The 20,148-nt window shown below is 50.3% G+C and overlaps 1 protein-coding gene across 1 annotated transcript; it reads right to left on the bottom strand.

The window, feature by feature from the left end:
• Positions 1-1,551: 1,551 nt before the first annotated feature.
• LOC144736771 (dipeptidase 1-like) lies at positions 1,552-17,810 on the bottom strand. Its single transcript, XM_078619387.1, has 10 exons — positions 17,610-17,810; positions 16,585-16,714; positions 15,762-15,894; positions 10,656-10,806; positions 6,669-6,741; positions 5,661-5,837; positions 4,812-4,896; positions 4,206-4,281; positions 3,583-3,718; positions 1,552-1,864 (listed from the first exon to the last, which is right to left on the bottom strand). The coding sequence occupies exons 1-10, from the start codon at positions 17,741-17,743 to the stop codon at positions 1,670-1,672; spliced, it is 1,290 nt and encodes a 429-aa protein (XP_078475513.1). The 5' UTR covers positions 17,744-17,810; the 3' UTR covers positions 1,552-1,669.
• Positions 17,811-20,148: the final 2,338 nt, after the last annotated feature.

Below are 20,148 nucleotides of genomic sequence, written 5' to 3'. Positions count from 1 at the left end.
CTTCACACATCTTAGCAGATGCTTCCACAGAGTACTTTTTCGTTCTTGTCTTGATAAATTAGCCACAGACATAGCAAAATGCGTCTGCCAGATGCTTGCAGCCTCTTGATGTCATCTCAGAAAAATGCAGATATGTATCCACTTAGGCAGCTGGAACTAAACTGAACTGGTGGGCTTAAGGTCCGTGTATTTATGCTACTACTTATATTACTGGAAAGTTCTAGAATGTTCTAGAAGGTACTCCAAGTTTACTCAGCACTGAATCTATCTGTAATGTTCTGGAAAATAGGTGCATTTAAAAATATCAGTGTCCTGGTCACAAAAGCAAAGTTTGTGGGGAATAATAGCCATTCTCTGTACTTTTGCGGCATAAGCAATTAGGAAATAACACTTGCTACTCAGGAACAAAAAAAGCATTTGTTACACAGTGTAATTATCTTAACCGGTCCTGGGCCTCCCCTAAGCCAACTCAGTTTCAAATGAGTAATTGGTGTGGTGTGTAAACATGGTCACGAGGGAGACAAAGGCGGCCGGACGTGGTGCTGGCCACCCACCCCAATGTGTGTTGTGCCGGCCTTCATAGGTGCTCGCTAACAGCACTTGCCCCAAAAGAATGTTAGGGCTATACGGGGGGGGTCTTTGTCTTTATGTATATATGATAATAGCGATAAGGGACAACATATATAAGCGACGTTTTGGGCAATGGCTCTTCATAGCTTGCTCCTTCTTAATAGTTATGAATAGGTATGATAAAGGGCCATTGCCCGAAACGTCCCATCCAACCTTATTGACGAATTCGGACGTTTATTTTCCTTCCCAAATTTAGACAGCAGATGGCGGCATTGCGTCGCGTAAAGCTGGCCCATATTGACACTCGAAATGTCTCGCGACAGAAGGCAACTTGCATCGCAGCTGGACCCAAAGAGTTGATCAACGTAGAAGTAAGGAAAAAAGGTTGCAGCATAGAAGAAGACAAGCCGATGATGCAGGTAGCGATGAGAAGGGAAGTGGCACTACTTGGACACAGATGTAGGATGATGGACAACAACAGGAGTTTAAACAGTGTGTTGTGAATGTTTCATGCCAACTTTCCAGGCACCAGGGTTTGTTTAATTCAGAGAGTGACACGGCAAGGGACATTCTCGTCGATTTGCCCTGTGTTTGCCCTCGGGTGGGCAGCGAGTCGATGGTGTTTTGCCATGGGTCCTCCCTTGCTTTTCAGAAATTCCCTGGGTCACTCCTTGCATTATCATTAAGTTTTACATGCTTATCCCAGACCGCATGGCGTAATAGTAATTGTTAATGAAAATATACAATATAGTGATGTTAAACCTTTTTACCTGAGCTACATCATCATATAACATTATATCAAGTTAACGTTTACTACCATGATGTTTGAAAATATTCCGATGAGGTGGTGGTCAATCCAATTTTATAACTTTTCCAAGCGAAGGCTTGTGGATAATGAACCTCCAGGTATCTTTGTGGGAGAGCGAGGCAGCAGGGGGTGCTTCTATGTGTTGTCTCAAGGAAGGAGTTCACAGGCATCCGTTACTGCGTGTTCTTTAATGCGCTAAATCCAGACCAAAATAACGATTACATTCAAAATAGGAAATATCACTCTTAATATTTCATTTTGGAAAAGGGCTGCTCCACTCCGCCACCCTCTTCACTGGAGCAGCAGCAGCAGCAGAACGGGGACCACGGTGCAGACGAAGTGGCCAATCGCGATGTTTCCTCGTCCGTCTAACGCCTCCTCCTCCTGCTGCTCAGCGACGCCGTGGTCTGTGCGACAGTCGTTTCGCACCTCGCCCTGCGGAATGTTGGTTTCGTCCGGCCTCGACATATGTAAGAGATCCCGCACCTGCAGGACGGTCGAGAGCACCGTGACCACGCAGCGCACCCACGCAGCGTAGCCATGCAGCACGACCACACGCAGCACCCCACGCAGTGTAGCCATGCAGCACGACCACGCAGCGCACCCACGCAGTGTAGCCATGCAGCACGACCACGCAGCACCCCACGCAGCGTAACCATGCAGCACGACCACGCAGCACCCCACGCAGTGTAGCCATGCAGCACGACCACGCAGCGCACCCACGCAGTGTTGCCACGCAGTGTAGCCATGCAGCACGACCACACGCAGCACCCCACGCAGCGTAGCCATGCAGCACGACCACGCAGCGCACCCCACGCAGTGTAGCCACGCAGCACGACCACATGCAGCACCCCACGCAGTGTAGCCACGCAGCACGACCACACGCAGCACCCCACGCAGTGTAGCCATGCAGCACGACCACGCAGCGCACCCCACGCAGTGTAGCCACGCAGCACGACCACATGCAGCACCCCACGCAGTGTAGCCACGCAGCACGACCACGCAGCGCACCCCACGCAGTGTAGCCATGCAGCACGACCACGCAGCGCACCCCACGCAGTGTAGCCATGCAGCACGACCACATGCAGCACCCCACGCAGTGTTGCCACGCAGTGTAGCCATGCAGCACGACCACACAAAGCACCCACGCAGTGTTGCCACTGCCGCCCCCTGCCAAACAGCTGCTGAGCGCAATCCCGATGGCCAAAAACGCCAAGCGAGCAGAAACAAACAGCACCATATAAGTTTTGATAGACAAGTTAGCACGTAATCTTGTATTGAGCCTGGTTATGTAGTGGCACTACAGTTACAACCCTGATGTGGCAACCTGAACTTGAACTGAAGCCGCTGCACCCAACGCATCGCACAGCACTTTCAGATGCGGTTCTGCGGCCGTCTGGAACGCTCTCCCTTCCGATATTAGCAAGCCACTGGAGCTGTGCACTTTTAAATCATCTAGATTGACAAACGTATTTCTTTAGGACTGCTTTTTGTGTTTAATTCGATGTCCTTCCCCTGCACCTTCGATTAGAGGTTCAACATCTTCTTATTTTTCTTCCGTCTGGCTGATGTCGAGGCAGAGCAACAACCACAATGCGACATTCAGGTGGTCTCGAGCCAGATCAGCGCGTCAGGAGGAGTGGAGTGAATCGCCGTGATGTCTCCTCCGTATTTGTGGATCGGGCATTGCGTCGCTAGACGTTGTACGGTCTGTTCTGGATGACCACAGTCGCACATTACTCCTGGAGAGTTTTACATTTTCCATTTGTGCATCAGGGATCCGCATCTACTGCCATCGTTTGTGCGGTGGTCAAGGTTTTTTTTAGTTTTTTTAGGGTTTTTTAGGTTTTTTTTGGGGGGGGGGGGTTTGAGGTGGACGACGAGTTCAACGTAGGTACATATGTGATACAGCGACCGTTGAGACGGGATCAACCCCTGTGCCAACTGGCGCCACCACCGCCGCCACTGCCACTACCACCGGCACCACCACCGCCACCACCGCCACCACCACTGCACCACTGCCATCACCGCCACCGCCGCCGCCGCCGCCACCGCCACCGCCACCGCCACCACCACCACCGCCGCTACCTCCACCACCACCACCACCGCCATCACCGCCACCACCACCGCCATCACCGCCACCGCCATCACCGCCACCACCACCACAGCCACCGTGTGGCCTCCAGACGACGGCGCCTTCTCACCTCCTCGGCCTTGGCTAACACGCGCAGTATGTTCTCCCCCAGCACCTTGGAGACGTCGCTGTCTGCCCAGCCTCTCCGGAGCAGTTCGGCGATGAGCTGCGGGTACTTGGAGACGTCCTCCAGCCCCTCCGTGCCCCTGCACCACGCCACGCGGCCGGGGGCCACGTTGAGCCAACAGGGTCAGGCCTCCAATTTTCCATTTCAACTAAACGATGACGCCTGCTGCTGTATAGTTGGAGTTTGCGTGTCTCTCTCCCCGTGGGGGTCATGTGGATTTTTCTCTGGGTCCTTCTGTTTTTTCCCCTCCACATTTAGAATCAACATCACGCGTTTAGAGTGTTTGGCTCCTGTTTTAAATTTCCATGCAATAAGCCACTTCGTTGATCTATCAGTTGTGGCCAGGTCACTTCTGAAAAATATCTAGATAGCTCAGAGGGTCTTACATGGATAAAATACAAATAGTACACTGTTTATTATTAGTTATGCAATACAACGTGGGCTTCCGTGCTCCGACCAAATATATTTAAACTGATAAACCACCCACCCATTCATAAGTGCTACTCGTTAACAGCACTTGCCCCAACAGTCTTTTAAGGCTATAAAGGTGATCTTTGTCTTTTTACCCATCGTAGCCGTCAAAATCACTCCCAATGCCGATGTGATCCACTCCGATGTGCTTTTTGATGTGCTCCATGTGGCCTGTGGGCGGAGAGGAATGTGCACAATTATTCTGTGAGCGTCGGAAATGAAAAACAGACAAGAACTGACATTTGGGTTGTTTTGCGTTGAAAGTAGAATAAAAACACATTTTTTTTATGGAACCAGGTAAGCTCCATCAAGCTGTATAGCTCTTTTTCAGAAGCAACCTGGCCACAACTGATAGCTCAACGAAGTGGCTTATTGCATGGAAATTTCAAGCAGGAGTCAAATACTCTAAACGCGTGATGTTGATTCTAAATGGCGATGGAAAATCCACGTGACCACGGGGAAAACATGCAAACTCCATAAATACAGGTGTCACGGTCGGGATCAAACCCACGAACTCCTGTATACGAGGTGAGGTAGTTAACATCTCCTAGCCACGGGGACGATGATGGCGTTGCAAACATTTCAGCGCCTGGCGTTTATAAATAAGCCAGAGAGGTAGCGTGGATAATGAAGAATTGCAAAATGCACTTTCCACCATGGGGCATGAGGATAATTAAATATCCGTGGTCACTGCTACTCACCAACCACTTCGGAGAGCGTGGCGGTGTCCTTGCACGAGACGAAGTTGGGGTAAAAGTTGACCATGATGATCCCACCGTTGATTTTCTGCGAACATGGTCAGCAATTGAGAACCGTGGCTCTCAACACAAACTCGCAGCCGTGAGCGCCAGGAGCGCTTTCAAGCTTTCCAGCAGCGAAGGTTGAGGGCGTCCATGCATTAGCCTCGGGGGTCGGCAATCTCTGTGCCCTGGAGCCGCATGCGGCTCTTTAAGGGCCGCTTCGTGACGTTATGCACGTTCATTTTGTTGCTCTTGAAATATTGAGTTTATTTACCAAATCCAAAACAATTCTTGGATATTCTCGTTATTTCGGTCGTTGACCCCTGCATTAACCCCGTCGTGTTCTTCTGTCTGTAACGCGGGTGGGGGGGGGGGGGGTTGCAGGATAATTCTCGTCGAGGCAACCCTGCAACTTGACAAGCAACGTTCTGAGTGTAAACCTGTGTTGATATTAGGGACTCGCCCAAGAGGAAACTGGCCACAGGGTTTGCCTTTTAATTTTGGCGATGAGAACCAACGCTTCAGGGGTCAAGGAGCGACTTTAACCCTTTCCCGTTCCGATGACGTACATGTAAGTGATGACGTACGACAACATTTTAATATACAGAGGACCGCAGATCTTGGGGAGGGGGGGAGGTTGGATTTGGTGCCGGCTCACCGCCTGGCTATCCTTTCCCGCTCGTTTGTGGTTCCTCGTAAAACCAATTGGAGAGCGAGCGAACGAACCGCGCGGCGGCCACGCGTTATGAGTCAGAACTCGTCATCGCTATCGAGTGCACGCAGGGAGCGTTGGTGCCCCCCCCTCCTCACCAGCTTCTGGAGGACTTCGTCGTCCACGTTGCGCCCGTGCCCGCACACCGCGTGGGCGTTGGAGTGGCTGAAGATGATGGGCGCCGCGGTGACGGCGAGCGCGCGTATGGCCGTGGCGCGAGACGTGTGTGACAGGTCCACCAGCATGCCCAGCCGGTTCATCTCCAGCACCACTTCCTGCGGGGGCGGCCACGGCCAGACAGAGACCATTACGCAGTCATCATCACCGCCATCATCGTTGTTGTTATCCGCGCCTTCGGTTAGCACGGTTGGCTACGTACAGTGCGAAAGGAGTTACACGCATATTGTCAACATCGTCATTGTCATCGTTGTCGTCGGCAGTAGCAGCGGCGTCATAATCATTATCGCCATCATCATGGTTATCGTCTATACCATGGGTGGCCAATCTGTAGCAGAGCCAGAGCCACGTGTAGATATGTGTAGTGTAGAGATGTGTAGTGTATAGTGTAGTGTATAGATGTGTAGTGTATAGTGTAGTGTATAGATGTGTAGTGTAGAGAAGTGTAGTGTATAGATGTGTAGTGTATAGTGTAGTGTATAGATGTGTAGTGTATAGTGTAGTGTTTAGATGTGTAGTGTAGAGAAGTGTAGTGTATAGATGTGTAGTGTATAGTGTAGTGTATAGATGTGTAGTGTATAGTGTAGTGTATAGATGTGTAGTGTAGAGATGTGTAGTGTAGAGATGTGTAGTGTATAGATGTGTAGTGTATAGTGTAGTGTATAGTGTAGTGAAGAGATGTGTAGTGTATAGATGATGTTGACAGTTTTCGGCACAGCATGGGAGACATCCATTAAACTTTGCTACTGTGACAGCGCGTTCTACGTTATGTCCCTTCGATAGAGCCGCTTGTGGTGGATTAAAGAGCGGCACGGAGCTCGGGAGACGCCAGTTGGCCACCGCTGAATTCTATATCGTCAACATCGTTATCGTAATCAGCATTGTCATCATCGTCGCCAAGGTTACATAAATCCGCTAACCCCTCGTACCTTCCCAAAATTGGTGAGGCCGTCGAACGATGTCGGTTCTTCCTTCCCACCATCCACCCGCCACGACTCGGACCTGGGGCACACCGCACGTGCACAGTGGAACTAAACTAGAAACAACTTTAAATATTTTTTATTTTGCCAGGTAAGGCCCACTGAGCTATGTAGATTTTTTTCAGAAGCGACCTGCCCAACGAAGTGGCTTATCACGTGACATTTGATAGCAGCAGACATATAATCTAAATGCATGTTTCTAAATGTGTAGGAAAAAAACCAGAGGACACGGAGAATAATTCACGCAACCACGGGGAGTACATGCAAACGCAAATATACAACGAGTCAGGGTCGGGATCGAGCCCACAACCTCCTGCTCACCAAGCGGCGGGAGAGATAATATCTCGCCACCACGGGCCGTGCCGGGCAGTTTCGGCTCGTCTCTCGTTGTTCGGGTGTGCTTGGTGGGGAGGGGTCTTGACGACACAGATTTGACCAGGTAATTGACGTGGCCTAACCCAAAAATCAATGATTGAACCTAACCCCTCTTTGCAGGCCGGCGCTGCAGACACCTTGTGCTGCAGAGGGACAGCTGCCATTGGGGGGGGGGGGGGGGGTGCCCTTTGCTAGATTGTAGCAAGGCGAAGGAATGGTTGGGACAAGATGTGATGCATTAGCACTCGTTAATTGGCTGAACACATCTTGATGTGTAGAGGACTGCAGAGCTTGGACAATTGTTGGTAGCGCCGTGTCTTCGCCGCCCGGCGGCTGCTGCTGTATTGCCGCTCGTCTCTGGTTTCTCTACGATCTTGAGAGATGCAGTTTGCTACACAAAGGACGCTCGCACTGTTTATACAGTATATATATAAAACGTTTCTTGGCAAGAATTTTGGCACGAAACTAGCACGTGGCCTTGACGAAAAACATAAAGGGTCAAACCTTTGACCTTCAAATTGTAAATGTTGTGGATGTACTCTCCAACACACCGGTGGGCTGAAGTCGTCACTGTTTGGGGTTTTGTTTACGTGACAAATCCCTTACTAATTGTCGGATGGTGGAGAGTTTCGACACATTTATAGTTACGCGATCTAACCCAAATACCTTTATTATGAAGTCAACATGATTACTCACACCAAATGGTACATTCCATTCTGGCGTACGGCAATGTGGCTCAGGAGCTCGAGGCCAGTATCGAGGTCCGCTTGCCGCGACGAGAAGGCTTCAGGAGAGAGTTTGTGTCGTTCTGCTATTTTAGAGGTGGGAGTCGGTGGAGGGACTCACGGCTGCACCTGTTACGTGTTTTCATGTCGCATTAAACGCAACGAATACCATCATCTTGGCTAAATATACATCATTAAATAGAAAAGTATATGAAAGCCTACAGTCAGAAGTTATTATTGTACTAAGACGTCTGAGCTCTTGAGGCTTTAGAGCAGGGGTCCTCAAACTTTTTAAACAGGGGGCCAGTTCACTGTCCTTCAGACCGTTGGAGGGCCGGACTATAGTTAAAAAAAACTATGAACAAATTCCTATGCACACTGCATGCATATATCTTATTTTGAAGTGAAGAAACAAAACGGGAACAAATACAATATTTAAAATGAAGAACAAGTAAAGTTAAATCAACAAACTTGCCAGTATTTCAATGAGAACTATGAGCCTGCTTTTGGCTAATGAGATGGTCAATGTCCGGTTCCATATTTGTCACTGCTAGTCGTAACAAGTGATGCAAGTGTGCATCCGTTAGTCTCGATCTGGTTGGAGATTTCAAATGTTTCATTCTGGAAAAAGTTTGTTCACAGACATAAGCGCTGCCAAAGATGGTTGCCATTTTGAGTGCATGGTTCCTGAGATGAGGATATGTCTCAGAGGGGAGAAATGCATAGAAATTATGAAGGCTGCTTGACTTGAATGCGTCTTTCAGAGAGTCACAATTCTGCAGTTCAGCCAGTTCCATTTGGTAAATTGTATCCACATTTTCAATGTCAATAGAAAATGGGTTACGGAAAAGCTGTATGTCCTGTTCATGGAGATGAAGCTCTTTAAATCTAAATTGGAACTCCTTTTGCAATTTTTCCAGTGAATCCACACATGTTTTGTTTGGGAATGCAACCAATGGTTTTTCCGCTAACAGATTTTGAGTTGTGGGGAGATGGCAGAAGTTTTCCTCCTTCACTTGTTTGATGAGGAGGCCTAATTTTACTTCAAATGCTTTGACATGTGATTGCATATCACAGATGAGCTTCCCCTTTCCTTGAAGTTGCACATTTAAACTGTTGAGTAGCTCTGTTACATCTGTCAGAAAGGCAAGGTGCCATTTCCATTCTGCATCATTGAGCTCTGGTACTTCTTTGTTTTTTGAAAACAGAAAAGCTGTCATCTGTGGAAGTAAGTCATAGAAACGTTTCAAAACTCTCCCTCGACTTAGCCAACGGACTTCTGTGTGGTACATAACATCTTCATAGTCAACATTTAGCTCAGACAGAAATTCCTGAAATTGTCTGTGGTTTAGTGCATGAGCTCTAATGAAGTTAACAGAGTCCCACTTCAGTGATTTACTACACAGCGCTTGTTGGTGGATGAGGCAGTGTATGGCTATTGTATGAGAATGGTTATGTTTGTCCATCTCTTGGTTAATGCGAGCAATTACTCCTTTCTTAGACCCCACCATGCTAGGAGCACCATCAGTTGTCACACTCGCTAGTTTAGCCCAGTTCAGCTCCAAACCATTCACAGTTTGGCAAACCTTTTCATAGATATCCTCTCCTGTAGTTGTTCCTTTGATGCTTTGCAGTGCAGCAAGCTCTTCTGTGACTTTGAAATAGTCATTCGTCCCACGAATAAAAAATTAGAAGTTGTGCAGAATCACGAACATCATTGCTTTCGTCGAGTGCTAAGGAAACATAGAAAAGTTTTTTTGTGGAGTTTTGCAAATGCTGATGGAAATTGTCTCCCATTTCTTCAATCCTCCGTGTAATTGTAGGTCCTGAAAGACTCACTGTACTAAATAAATCGGCCTTCTCTGGACACATCTCTTTGGCAACAGAAAGAAGGCATTATTTAACAAATTCTCCCTCCACGAATGGTCTGCCAGTGCACGCTATTAGCTTGGCAACTTGAAAACTTGCTCGCAGTGATGAAATATTTAGCTGCTTCTGCTTCACAAAAGTATTTTGCTGAGTTGTTAATGTATTTTTCAGTTTTAATATTTTATCTTTTCTCACTTCTCCGACCAAACAATCATATTTATCTTTATGTTGAGTTTCATAGTGTCGACGTAAATTGTATTCTTTGAACACAGACACTATATTCTGGCATATCAGACACACAGCTCTTTCCTTGTACTGCATGAAAAAGTAATCATAAGTCCACTGTTTTTTGAATATCCTACACTCCGAGTAAATTTTTCTCTTTCTTGACATCATTGTTTCCTAGGGAGTCAAAATTGCTATTAGTAAAATACCAATATATATACAGCGCTACAAAAACAATATACCAGCAATAACTTTGCCCACACAGAGACATACAGACTGCACTGCCCATCAATGCAGTCTGATTGGGGGAACTCCGCTTTTACCCCAGGCTCACACTAGTGCGGGTGCCATTAAAAAGTTAATTACACCTGCAGTTTTGTTCACAGATCGCAGCCCAATGAGTGCTCACCAGCGCAGCCCAATTAGTGACCATGGGCCGGATAAATGCCCTCGGTGGGCCGCATGTGGCCCGCGGGCCGTAGTTTGAGGACCCCTGCTTTAGAGCAAGCGTCCTGGACATGGACATAAGAATCGTTCTCATTTGCGTGCGTACGTGCGACTCAGCCTCAAATGAGCACCTGGTGCGGTGTGTAAACATCGCCACTGGGGAGACAAAGGCGGCCGGGCGTGGTGCTGGCCACCCACCCCCTCGTGTGCCGTCCCAGCGTTCATAGGTGCTACTCGCTAACAGACCTTGCCACAACAGTCTGTTGAGGCTACACGGGGGATCTTTGTGGCTTACCAGGGCGTGTTGCAGTTGTGCGTGAGCGTCATGTAGCGTACGCCCAGCGAGTAGAACATCCGCAGCACGGCCAGGCTGCTGTCCACTCCATGGGCGCCCTCCAGGCCGATGAGGCTCGCCACCTTCTTGCTGGAGAACGCCTCACGCAGCTCTGATCCCGCGGGGCGAGAGGGGGGGGGGGCACGCGGTTCGTCCGCTTCTTGAGTATAATCACGATTTCGATTTAAAGCTTTCACGATGTTTTGTTTTACCAGGTAAGGCCCACTGAGCTGTGGAGCTCTTTTTCAGAAGCGAGCTGGCCATCACGAATGATAGCCCAACCAAGCGACTAATCATCACCATCATCATCACGTGGAAATGTATAGCAGTGGCCAAAGACTCTAAACGCGTGGTGACGTTGATTCTAAATGTGGAGGGGAAAAAGCGGAGGACCCGGAGAAAAATGCTCGCGACCACGGGGTGACACCGCAAATTCCAAATATACAGCATGTGTTAAGAGTCGGGATCGGACCCATGACCTCCTGTATACCAGGCGAGGTAGTTAACATCTCGCCACCATATTGCAGAGAAGCTGAAAAAGAGCTTTACAGCTCAGTGCGCTTTACCTGGTAAAATAAAAACAAGTTTAGATTACTTTTAAAATTTGCACCGGTTCTGGGCCTTCCTTAGGATGACTCAACATTAAATAAGTACCTGGTGTGATCTGCAAAGCATCAGCACTGGGGAGACAAAGGTGGCAGGACGCGGCTTGGGCCACCCACACCTTCGTATGCCATTTTGGCCTCGATAGGTGCTCGCTAACAGCACTTGTCCCAAACCAACAGCACTTGCCCCAACAGTGTGTTAAAGGCTGTACGGGGGATCTTTGTCTGTCTGTGTGGTCTGTGTGGTAAGTCTGTGTCAACACTTGCCATGGACTCATGCAAGTGCATGGGGAAGTGGTGGCGCAGTGGTTAGCACACCGGACTACGACACTGCGGATCTGAGTTCATGACAGCGTTCAATAATAAACCATTTCGGATCTTAACTGATTGTGTTCACGTTTACGGTGACTTTCAGACCGCAGTCCACTCACTGGCATTGACTATATATCTTTTATTCTCCGCAGGGAATGGATTCTTTGCTCCGCTGCAAGTTTAAAATTCCTTCCCCTCTATTACTGCTAACCCTACTCCCTCCCTTTGATGCTGCTAATCCTGCATACTGCATAATGCACGGGCATAATATGACTTTGAAACCCCCCCATCTCCTACGCATTCCACAAGTAGTGACTAATCCCATATCTGCATTTCCCATAAATATGCTAAATTCCTCTTGATATGCAAATTCCTTTGTCAAGGCGCTCTTCCCCCTCCAACCCAGCCTAAATATACGCTGCCAAGCTTGGTGGTGCCCATTCAGACGCTGTCTTCCCGACAGACCTGTTCTTCACCTGAGGACGGCTGCTTGCGTTGTGGCCGAAACGTCGTGAGAATTATTTTATTATGTTTTATTTGTATTATTTTATTATTTCCCTTCTACGTGACTTTACCGAAAGAACCAAGAAGATGAATCCCTGCAGTCACGAAAGTTTTAAATCGAAATTCCAGATATATTTCGATGGGAAAGAGTTTCTTGGAAACTGACCACCAATCTTTGCTCCAAATAGACCGGGCTAGACTGGAGAATAATAGTGACGGGATGAGTCGTGGCCCTCCAGCCATATCACGTGAGGGTATTGAAGGGCTGTGACAATGTAGGAGCAGATTTCTTGAGCCGAGGTGAGCCATGGGGAGTGTGTGGACTCGAGGAAGTAGCTCCCCAGTGTACCACGTGTGGCGAGAGCCAGTGGAGCATTGACTCCCCAAGGGGGGTGACGTCACATTGCACCAATACGTATCAAGGTAGAACACAATGGAGGGTGGGGTCCACCTGTAATAGGGAAAGCTGCTGATGGAAATTAGAGACACCTGCAACAAACAGTGTCAATCACCATTAGTGCAGCGCTGTTTTATAAATAGGGACCCCCCCCCACACACATACAACAACAACCGCCATTCGCCACTAAGTGGCGGTGACGTCACCACGACGCTTGTGCCAGGCCATGTGCACCTTGAGGCCACGTGAAGTGTCGTACGCCCGCTGGCAGGAGGTCGCGGGGCAGACCCAGCAGGTGCCACGGGTCGACTGACCGAGATGACCGAGTGACACACATCCCCCCCCCCACACACATCCCCCCCCCCCCAAACACACCCCCCCCACACACCCCCACACACACCCCCCCACCCCCACACAGCGGTGTGTGGCTGGAGTTCGACCCCAGCTCTATCTGCTCGCGAGCTGCAGGCAGCAGGGAACAGGAGCGGTCCCCGCAAACCTCCTCCAAGCGCCCAGCTGTAAGTAGCAGCTCGACAGGACTTCAGTGGTTTAGTGGGGACATTAAAGTCGATCTATTGCCACAATGCCCCAGGGCTTTGGTGTCGCAGTCCCTGTGAGTGTCAGTGGACACCGGGTGGGGGAGCAGGCACGGGCAGGGGAGGCTGCCTCTGACGCCGCCTGCTGTGACGAGCTGGGGCGGCCAGGGGCCGGCAGGGGCCCGACTCTCCACCTCCTCCTACTCGGAGCACGCGGCAGGCCGGGGTTGGCCCAGGGCGAGTGACGACGTCTCGCGTCGCCTGCAAGTCGGCTGCCTTGTGAACGTGTCGCCCAGCAGTGGGCGGTGAACGCCAGCTCAGGCTAAACGTGCCCTAAGGGGGGGGGGGTTGTTTGTATGGGGACGCGTAGCCTCAGGTGTGGGCGGTGAACGCCAGCTCGGGCTGAACGTGCCCTAAGGGGGGGGGGGGGTGTTTGTGTGGGGACGTGTAGCCTCAGGTGTGGGGACAAAGGCGTCGTCCTGGGGTGTGTCGTGCAAGGCTGTAACCTGTCAGCACCCCGCGTGGTGCAGATGCACGCGTTGGTGTGGAAGCGGGCAGGAGCAGCTTGTCGAACAATGAAAGACGGACCAACCCTCTGACATCGCCTCGGATGTGATGATATCCATTACTCTCATTAGACTCGACCCACACGATACACGAGCGTGACTTGGCTGACCACAAATATAACAGTGGCGGCAGTAAAGGTGAGTCTTGAAGCGGGCTAGAACCCAAAGAGCCACAGCACCGTACGAAGCCAACCTTGTTAATCGGAGGTGCGGGGAAAGGACAACAAAATAAACACAGAAAGCACTTCTAAATAAACGAGTTATCAAGCTCCATTGGTATCCCAATATCGGAAGGAAGAGCCATTCCAGATGGCCTCAGAGACGCATCTGAAAGTGCGCGATGCAGTGACCGTCTGTTCGATAGCCACTGCAGCAAGGTTCTAATCACAGACAACTCGGTCTGTGTGAGTCTCGGTGGATCTGTGTTAGTCTCTGTGTGAGTCTGTGTCTCTGTGTGAGTCTATGTGTCTCTGTGTGAGTATCGTTGTCTACGTGTCTGTCTCTGTGTGAGTGAGTCTGTCTGTCTCTGTGTGAGTGAGTCTGTCTGCCTCTGTGTGAGTCTCTTTGGCTCTGTGTGAGTGGCTCTGTGTGAGTCTGTGTCTCTGTGTGAGTCTGTCTCTCTGTGTGAGTCTATTTGTCTGTGTGAGTCTATGTGTCTCTGTGTGAGTCTATTTCTCTGTGTGAGTCTATGTGTCTCTGTGTGAGTCTATGGTTCTCTGTGTGAGTCTATGTGTCTCTGTGTGAGTCTATGGTTCTCTGTGTGAGTCTATGGTTCTCTGTGTGAGTCTATGTGTCTCTGTGTGAGTCTATGTGTCTCTGTGTGAGTCTGAGTCTGGCTCTGTGTGAGTCTCTGTGTGAGTCTCTGTGTGAGTCTCTGTGTGAGTCTCTGTGTGAGTCTGGCTCTGTGTGAGTCTATTTCTCTGTGTGAGTCTGAGTCTGGCTCTGTGTGAGTCTTTCTTTGTGTGAGTCTATTTCTCTGTGTGAGTCTGTGTCTCTGTGTGAGTCTGTCTCTCTGTGTGAGTCTATTTGTCTGTGTGAGTCTATGTGTCTCTGTGTGAGTTTATGTGTCTCTGTGTGAGTCTATTTCTCTGTGTGAGTCTGTGTCTCTGTGTGAGTCTATGGTTCTCTGTGTGAGTCTATTTCTCTGTGTGAGTCTATGTGTCTCTGTGTGAGTCTATGGTTCTCTGTGTGAGTCTATGTGTCTCTGTGTGAGTCTATGTGTCTCTGTGTGAGTATGTGTCTCTGTGTGAGTCTGAGTCTGTCTCTGTGTGAGTCTCTGTGTGAGTCTCTGTGTGAGTCTGTCTCTGTGTGAGTCTGTCTCTGTGTGAGTCTATTTCTCTGTGTGAGTCTGAGTCTGGCTCTGTGTGAGTCTTTCTTTGTGTGAGTCTATTTCTCTGTGTGAGTCTGTCTGGCTCTGTGTGAGTCTATGTGTCTCTGTGTGAGTCTGAGTCCGGCTCTGTGTGAGTCTCTGTGTGAGTCTGTCTCTGTGTGAGTCGATTTCTCTGTGTGAGTCGATTTCTCTGTGTGAGTCTGTGGGCCTCTATGCGGGTGTCCGGACTGAGACCAACGTCTCACTGCACTTGAGTCCTCGGTTTAATCATTGCGGCAGTTCCACAAATTAGAAAACGTAAAACTTTCAAAATCACCCCACTCATATGTACGGGACATAATTTTAAAGCTATAAAATTGTAATTTGATTAAAATTAAATAAAGACTTGTTTGTAGAGTATAAAAACATTCACAGTTGTTTCCAGCTCAAACGGGCACGATACTAATCTAATTTCAGAGCCAGTGGTGGAAATTCCACATTCCTATGGCCGGGACGAGCTTATCAACCAGCGATGATAAGACAACCACTTGCTAAACACAGGACAACCACTGTCGACTTCCCCACAAAGTGGTACTTATTTTATCGACTTCAGAGGGAGGGATGATGATGACGAGCTGATGCATGTGTATCGATTTGGCTCGGCCAGAATCGGTAGAGGAGGTGACGAAGGTGATCGTGACTGAGTAGGTACCGGTAGAGGAGGTGACGAAGGTGAGCGTGACTGAGTAGGTACCGGTAGAGGAGGTGACGAAGGTGAGCGTGACTGAGTAGGTACCGGTAGAGGAGGTGACGAAGGTGAGCGTGTCTGAGTAGGTACCGGTAGACGAGGTGACGAGGGTGAGCGTGTCCGCGTACTCCTTCACCATCCTGTGGACGATGTCGATCTGCTCCAGGGAGTAGCGGACGGCGTCCCGCCCGGCCGTGTCACACGGCGTGTACACGGCCCAGAACTGCTCCGACGGGTGGACAAAGACAACGACGAATTGCGGCTTGTTTTCTCAGGAAAGCCTCACCAATTCTCATGGTGACAATTTTTTTAGTAAAATAGTAAACTATGAAACAATTTTTGTTTTACCAGGTAAGGCCCACTAAGCTACGTAGTTCTTTGTCAGAAGCGACCTGGATATCACGAATGATCGCTCAACGAAGTGGCTTATCACGTGGTGCTGGCCACCCACCCCCTCGTGTGCCGTGCTGGCCTTCATAGGTGCTCGCTAACAGCACTTACCCCAAGTCTGGTAAGGCTATACGGGGGATCTTTGTAGTGGTATTGGTGCTGGTGGTCGTGGTAGCGGTGGCGGTGATGCTGGCGGTGATCGTTGTGGCGGTGGTGGTGTTGGCGGTTGTGGTTGAGGGCGGTGATCATAGTGATGCTGGTGGTCGTGGTAGCGGTGGTGGTGATGCTAGTGTTGGCGGTTGTGGTGGTGGTGCTGACTGTTGTGGTGCTGGCGGTGTTGATGGTTGTGGTGGTGTTGGCGGTGATGGTGGTGTTGGTGGTGGCGGTGGTGGCGGTGGTGTTGGCGGTGGTGGTGGTGTTGTTGGCGGTGGTGTTGGCGGTGGTGTTGGCGGTGGTGTTGGTGGTGTTGGCGGTGGTGGTGGTGGTGTTGGTGTTTGTGGTGTTTGGTGGGTTGCATTGGCACCTGCCCACCGACACGCCCGGCACGCAGGCGGCTCATGCTGGTGTGAGTGGTGGTGATGTTGTTCAGGTTCACGTTGTCGTAGATCTCGTTCTTGTACACGTCCCTGAGGCGCCACGGCAAGTCGTTGTGTCTGCGGGGAACAGCAACCCCCCACGCAGCCAAGACTCAGGGTACCGGGACAAGGTGCAGCTCTGCAATTTGCTTGGCGACGCCACTGTTGGCAGAAGAGTCCTTTACTCGAGGGGGGGGGGGGGGGGGGGGGGAGCCCCTCTGAAGGATACTTGGCCTCTTCTTCCATGCTGGCCAGGTGTCTTGGTGGTAGTCCCGTCACTCTTCCTACCACACGCGAACTGCCGATCAACTGCCCGTGTTCCTAATCGATCACTGGTTTTGGAGGTCAGCAGCCAGTGATGGATTCCAGTAGAATGTTTTACCGCATTGAGTGCACCGACAGCCCTCCGATTTCAGCTCTGCTGGGCACTGTTGGCTACGTACGGTGCGAAAGAAGTACGACATAAATACAAAGGTGCAGCGCTGCAATTGCTTGGCTCACGCCACTGCTGATGGAATGGCCTCCGCTGTTGGGAGCTGTAGAGAATGTGGTCTACTCTTCGACGCTCACGAGATGTCTCACTTTACCCCACATTCGCGCGATGCCGATTGGCGAACTGCGGTGAGCCCATTTACACCGCTGGGCCGACAGAGGCAGGTGGGAGGGATTTACGAACTTCTGCCTCCATCGTTTCAATGGGAAGTTTTGCATCGTTGGTTTCATTTCCCCATAAATGATATAATGATCAAGTTTGGCGAGATACGATGTCCCACGATGTACGCGCAGTGAGATGGCGGGACAAATACCAGTGAGTACCATATGATAGTACAGCAATATGAGAAGACATTTCCCGATTTTGAGCAAAGGATCGTGAGGATCTCGCTCCCTCCACTCGGCCCACGACGGAGGCGGTGGCTCGCCGCTGCGTCCCACGCACCCCCCCCCCCCGACTCACCCCCCCCCCCCGACTCACCCGTCTATGAGCGGCACCTTCGCCATCAGTGCGACCGCTCTGTCGAGGTACACATCACCGCTGACCGTCAGGGGCACCCGGGCGAGGCTCAAGACCCCCCACAGGGCCGCCACGACACTCAGGAGACCGGCCATCAGGGTCCGCTCCGGCTACTGGTCAGAGTGTGAGAATAACGCCACATCAGAAGCGAGGGTTGATGCGGTGTCATGATATTGTGTGGGTGGGTTTTTTTGTTTCCTCCCCCCCCTCGTCGGTCAAAGTTAAACGAAACGATTTAGCAATCGTTGCAAAAGTGGCAAAGTCCGCGCTTGTGAATGTCTTGAGCGTGCGCGAGGCGGGGGTGTAGCAGGCACGCTCGCCGGAAAGGGGGAACGGAGACCCCCCCCCCCCTTGACCTCGAAACGACCGGCCGATGAAACCTCCTCACTTAGACCCTTGGGGCGCCGCGATGGCTTGAGATGTTAACTACCTCGCCTGGTATACAGGAGGTCGTCGGTTCGATCATGACCCCTGAAAATGCCTGATATTTGGAGTTTGTGTCTCTCTGCTCGTGATTGCGTGGATTTTTCTCCGGGTCGTCAGGTTTTTCCCTCCACATTTAGAATCAACGTGAGTTTAGAGTATATGGCGATAAGCCACTTCGTTGGGCTATCAATTGTGGCTTTTGTGGTGGCCACGCGTCCGCCGCTTGCTGCCGAGGTTCAAGGTTTCGAATCCAGCAGCTGCCCTGGATACTGCTATGGTGGTGGCGGTCCAGTGTATCATCTATAACACATTCCTGCGGAGGGAGTTGGTAGGAACGTTGGGTTGCTCGGTCAATGGCCAGGGTCAACGGCGGCATGGTGCATTCCACAAATATGCCCGACTGAGGGCGGGCATAAGCCGGCGTGAGTAGGTTAAACGTTGCGTTTTATAAGGGCACCACGGGGTGACCAGCCCCTCCCCACCCAGCCCCTCCCCACCCTCCTCACCCAGCCCCTCCCCACCCTCCTCACCCAGCCCCTCCCTGCACGATGGACGGACGGACACAATAATCTCCTGTGGGCTGGTGGAAGCAGTGGGTTCCTACCAGTAATACTCTATAGCTCGGGTGAGCAGCTACAATGTTGCACAACGACCACGCACCACGATATTGTATCTGGTCACCCCCAGCTGTAAATGTCCTGACTGTGCGTCGTTGTTGTTGTGCTGTTCGCCTTTTGGCGGCGTCTGGTCCAACACTGTTTGAGACTAGGCTATAAAGAAAGCTGTTTCTTGTGTAGATCAATCAGTTCCAAAGACGATGCATCATACTACCAGAGCATTTATTTTGTTTGCATGTTCACCACAAGTATATGTGGTTAATGCAGACATGATTCCTTGCCAAAGGTTTCTGTTTTAACATCTTAACACAACTGTTTTATTGCCCGAAAGGGAAACCTCTTCTTATATTTTGATACTGGCAGGGGAGGTCTCATGATACTACTGACAATTGTATGTAAGGTGTGTAGACATACATGCCTACAAAATATTTATATTTTTGAGGGGGTGGGGGGGGATTATTGTAAACCTGTTGGATCAACTTTTTACCCCCACACTTTGGGGAGGAGGGGTGTCCACTTTCTATAACTTGTATGATTCAAGCCTTCTGAAAGGCTCTCATAATTTAGTTGACTGACAAATAGACAAGCGGACACACGTAACGCCGGGCTTTTATCATAGATTTAGCTACGGGTATCTTTCTTTTAGCAGGTAAGGCCCACGGAGCTCTTATACAAGTGGCTTATAACCACGTGAAAATGTATAGCAGAAAAATACTCTAAATGTGTGCCGTCGATTCTAAATGTGGAGGGAAAAACCGGAGGACCCGGAGAAAAATCCATGTGACCACGGGGAGAGAGAGACACGCAAACTCCAAATATACAACAGCAGCAGGCGTCAGGGTTGGGATCAAACCAACGACCTCCTGCGTACCAGGCGAGGTAGTTAACATCTCACAGCCACCGCGGCGTACCCCGTATGACTTGGTTCGCTTTTTAAAAAAAAGTTCTCCCTTGGAAATGTTCATCGGGGCGCGCCACTGATGTTCACATCAACGTAAACATGCTTATTCACCTATTTCACTTCGCCTCCAGCAATGTTTTTTTTCACCTATCGCGCTATCGGCGTCTTTGTCACGGGACGACAAATCCCATTAGGATATCTTTCGGGGCCGTTGCATCAGCCCCCCTCCCCCCCCGCTTATTCGAGAACAGCCCACGGCGAGGGGAGAGATGCGACGTAGCTTATGGTGCGACTCTAATCCGTTCAACTTTGGACAGCTGTACTGGAACTCCGACCCCTTGGATTTTGTACGTTTTACCAACGTAACCAGCACCTACCCACACACCGCTTACCCCCGATGGTATCTGAACTCGGATCGTGTCTTCTCTCCCCGTCTCAAGATAATTTGGTGACGCCGCCACTGCTGCTACGGCTGAGTTGGGCGGTGGTGCAGAGACACAACTACACTCCGAGCGCATTCGTCAAAAACACCGTGGCCTTAAGGTAAAAGCAGGTC

Source organism: Lampetra planeri, chromosome 63, assembly GCF_965212315.1.
Source record: "Lampetra planeri chromosome 63, kcLamPlan1.2.h2, whole genome shotgun sequence".
NCBI classification, from domain to species: Eukaryota; Metazoa; Chordata; class Hyperoartia; order Petromyzontiformes; family Petromyzontidae; genus Lampetra; species Lampetra planeri.
This window is presented reverse-complemented; position numbering and strand designations above follow the sequence as displayed.

Bases quoted from the DNA above. Each gene is read 5' to 3' on its own strand.
- LOC144736771 (XM_078619387.1), bottom strand. From the start codon at position 17,743: ATGGCCGGTCTCCTGAGTGTCGTGGCGGCCCTGTGGGGGGTCTTGAGC. The intron at 16,715-17,609 runs GTGAGTCGGGGG...TGTTCCCCGCAG, and splicing joins AAGGTGCCGCTCATAGACGG to ACACAACGACTTGCCGTGGC. The intron at 5,838-6,668 runs GTACGAGGGGTT...CCGCCCCCGCAG, and splicing joins GCCTCACCAATTTTGGGAAG to GAAGTGGTGCTGGAGATGAA.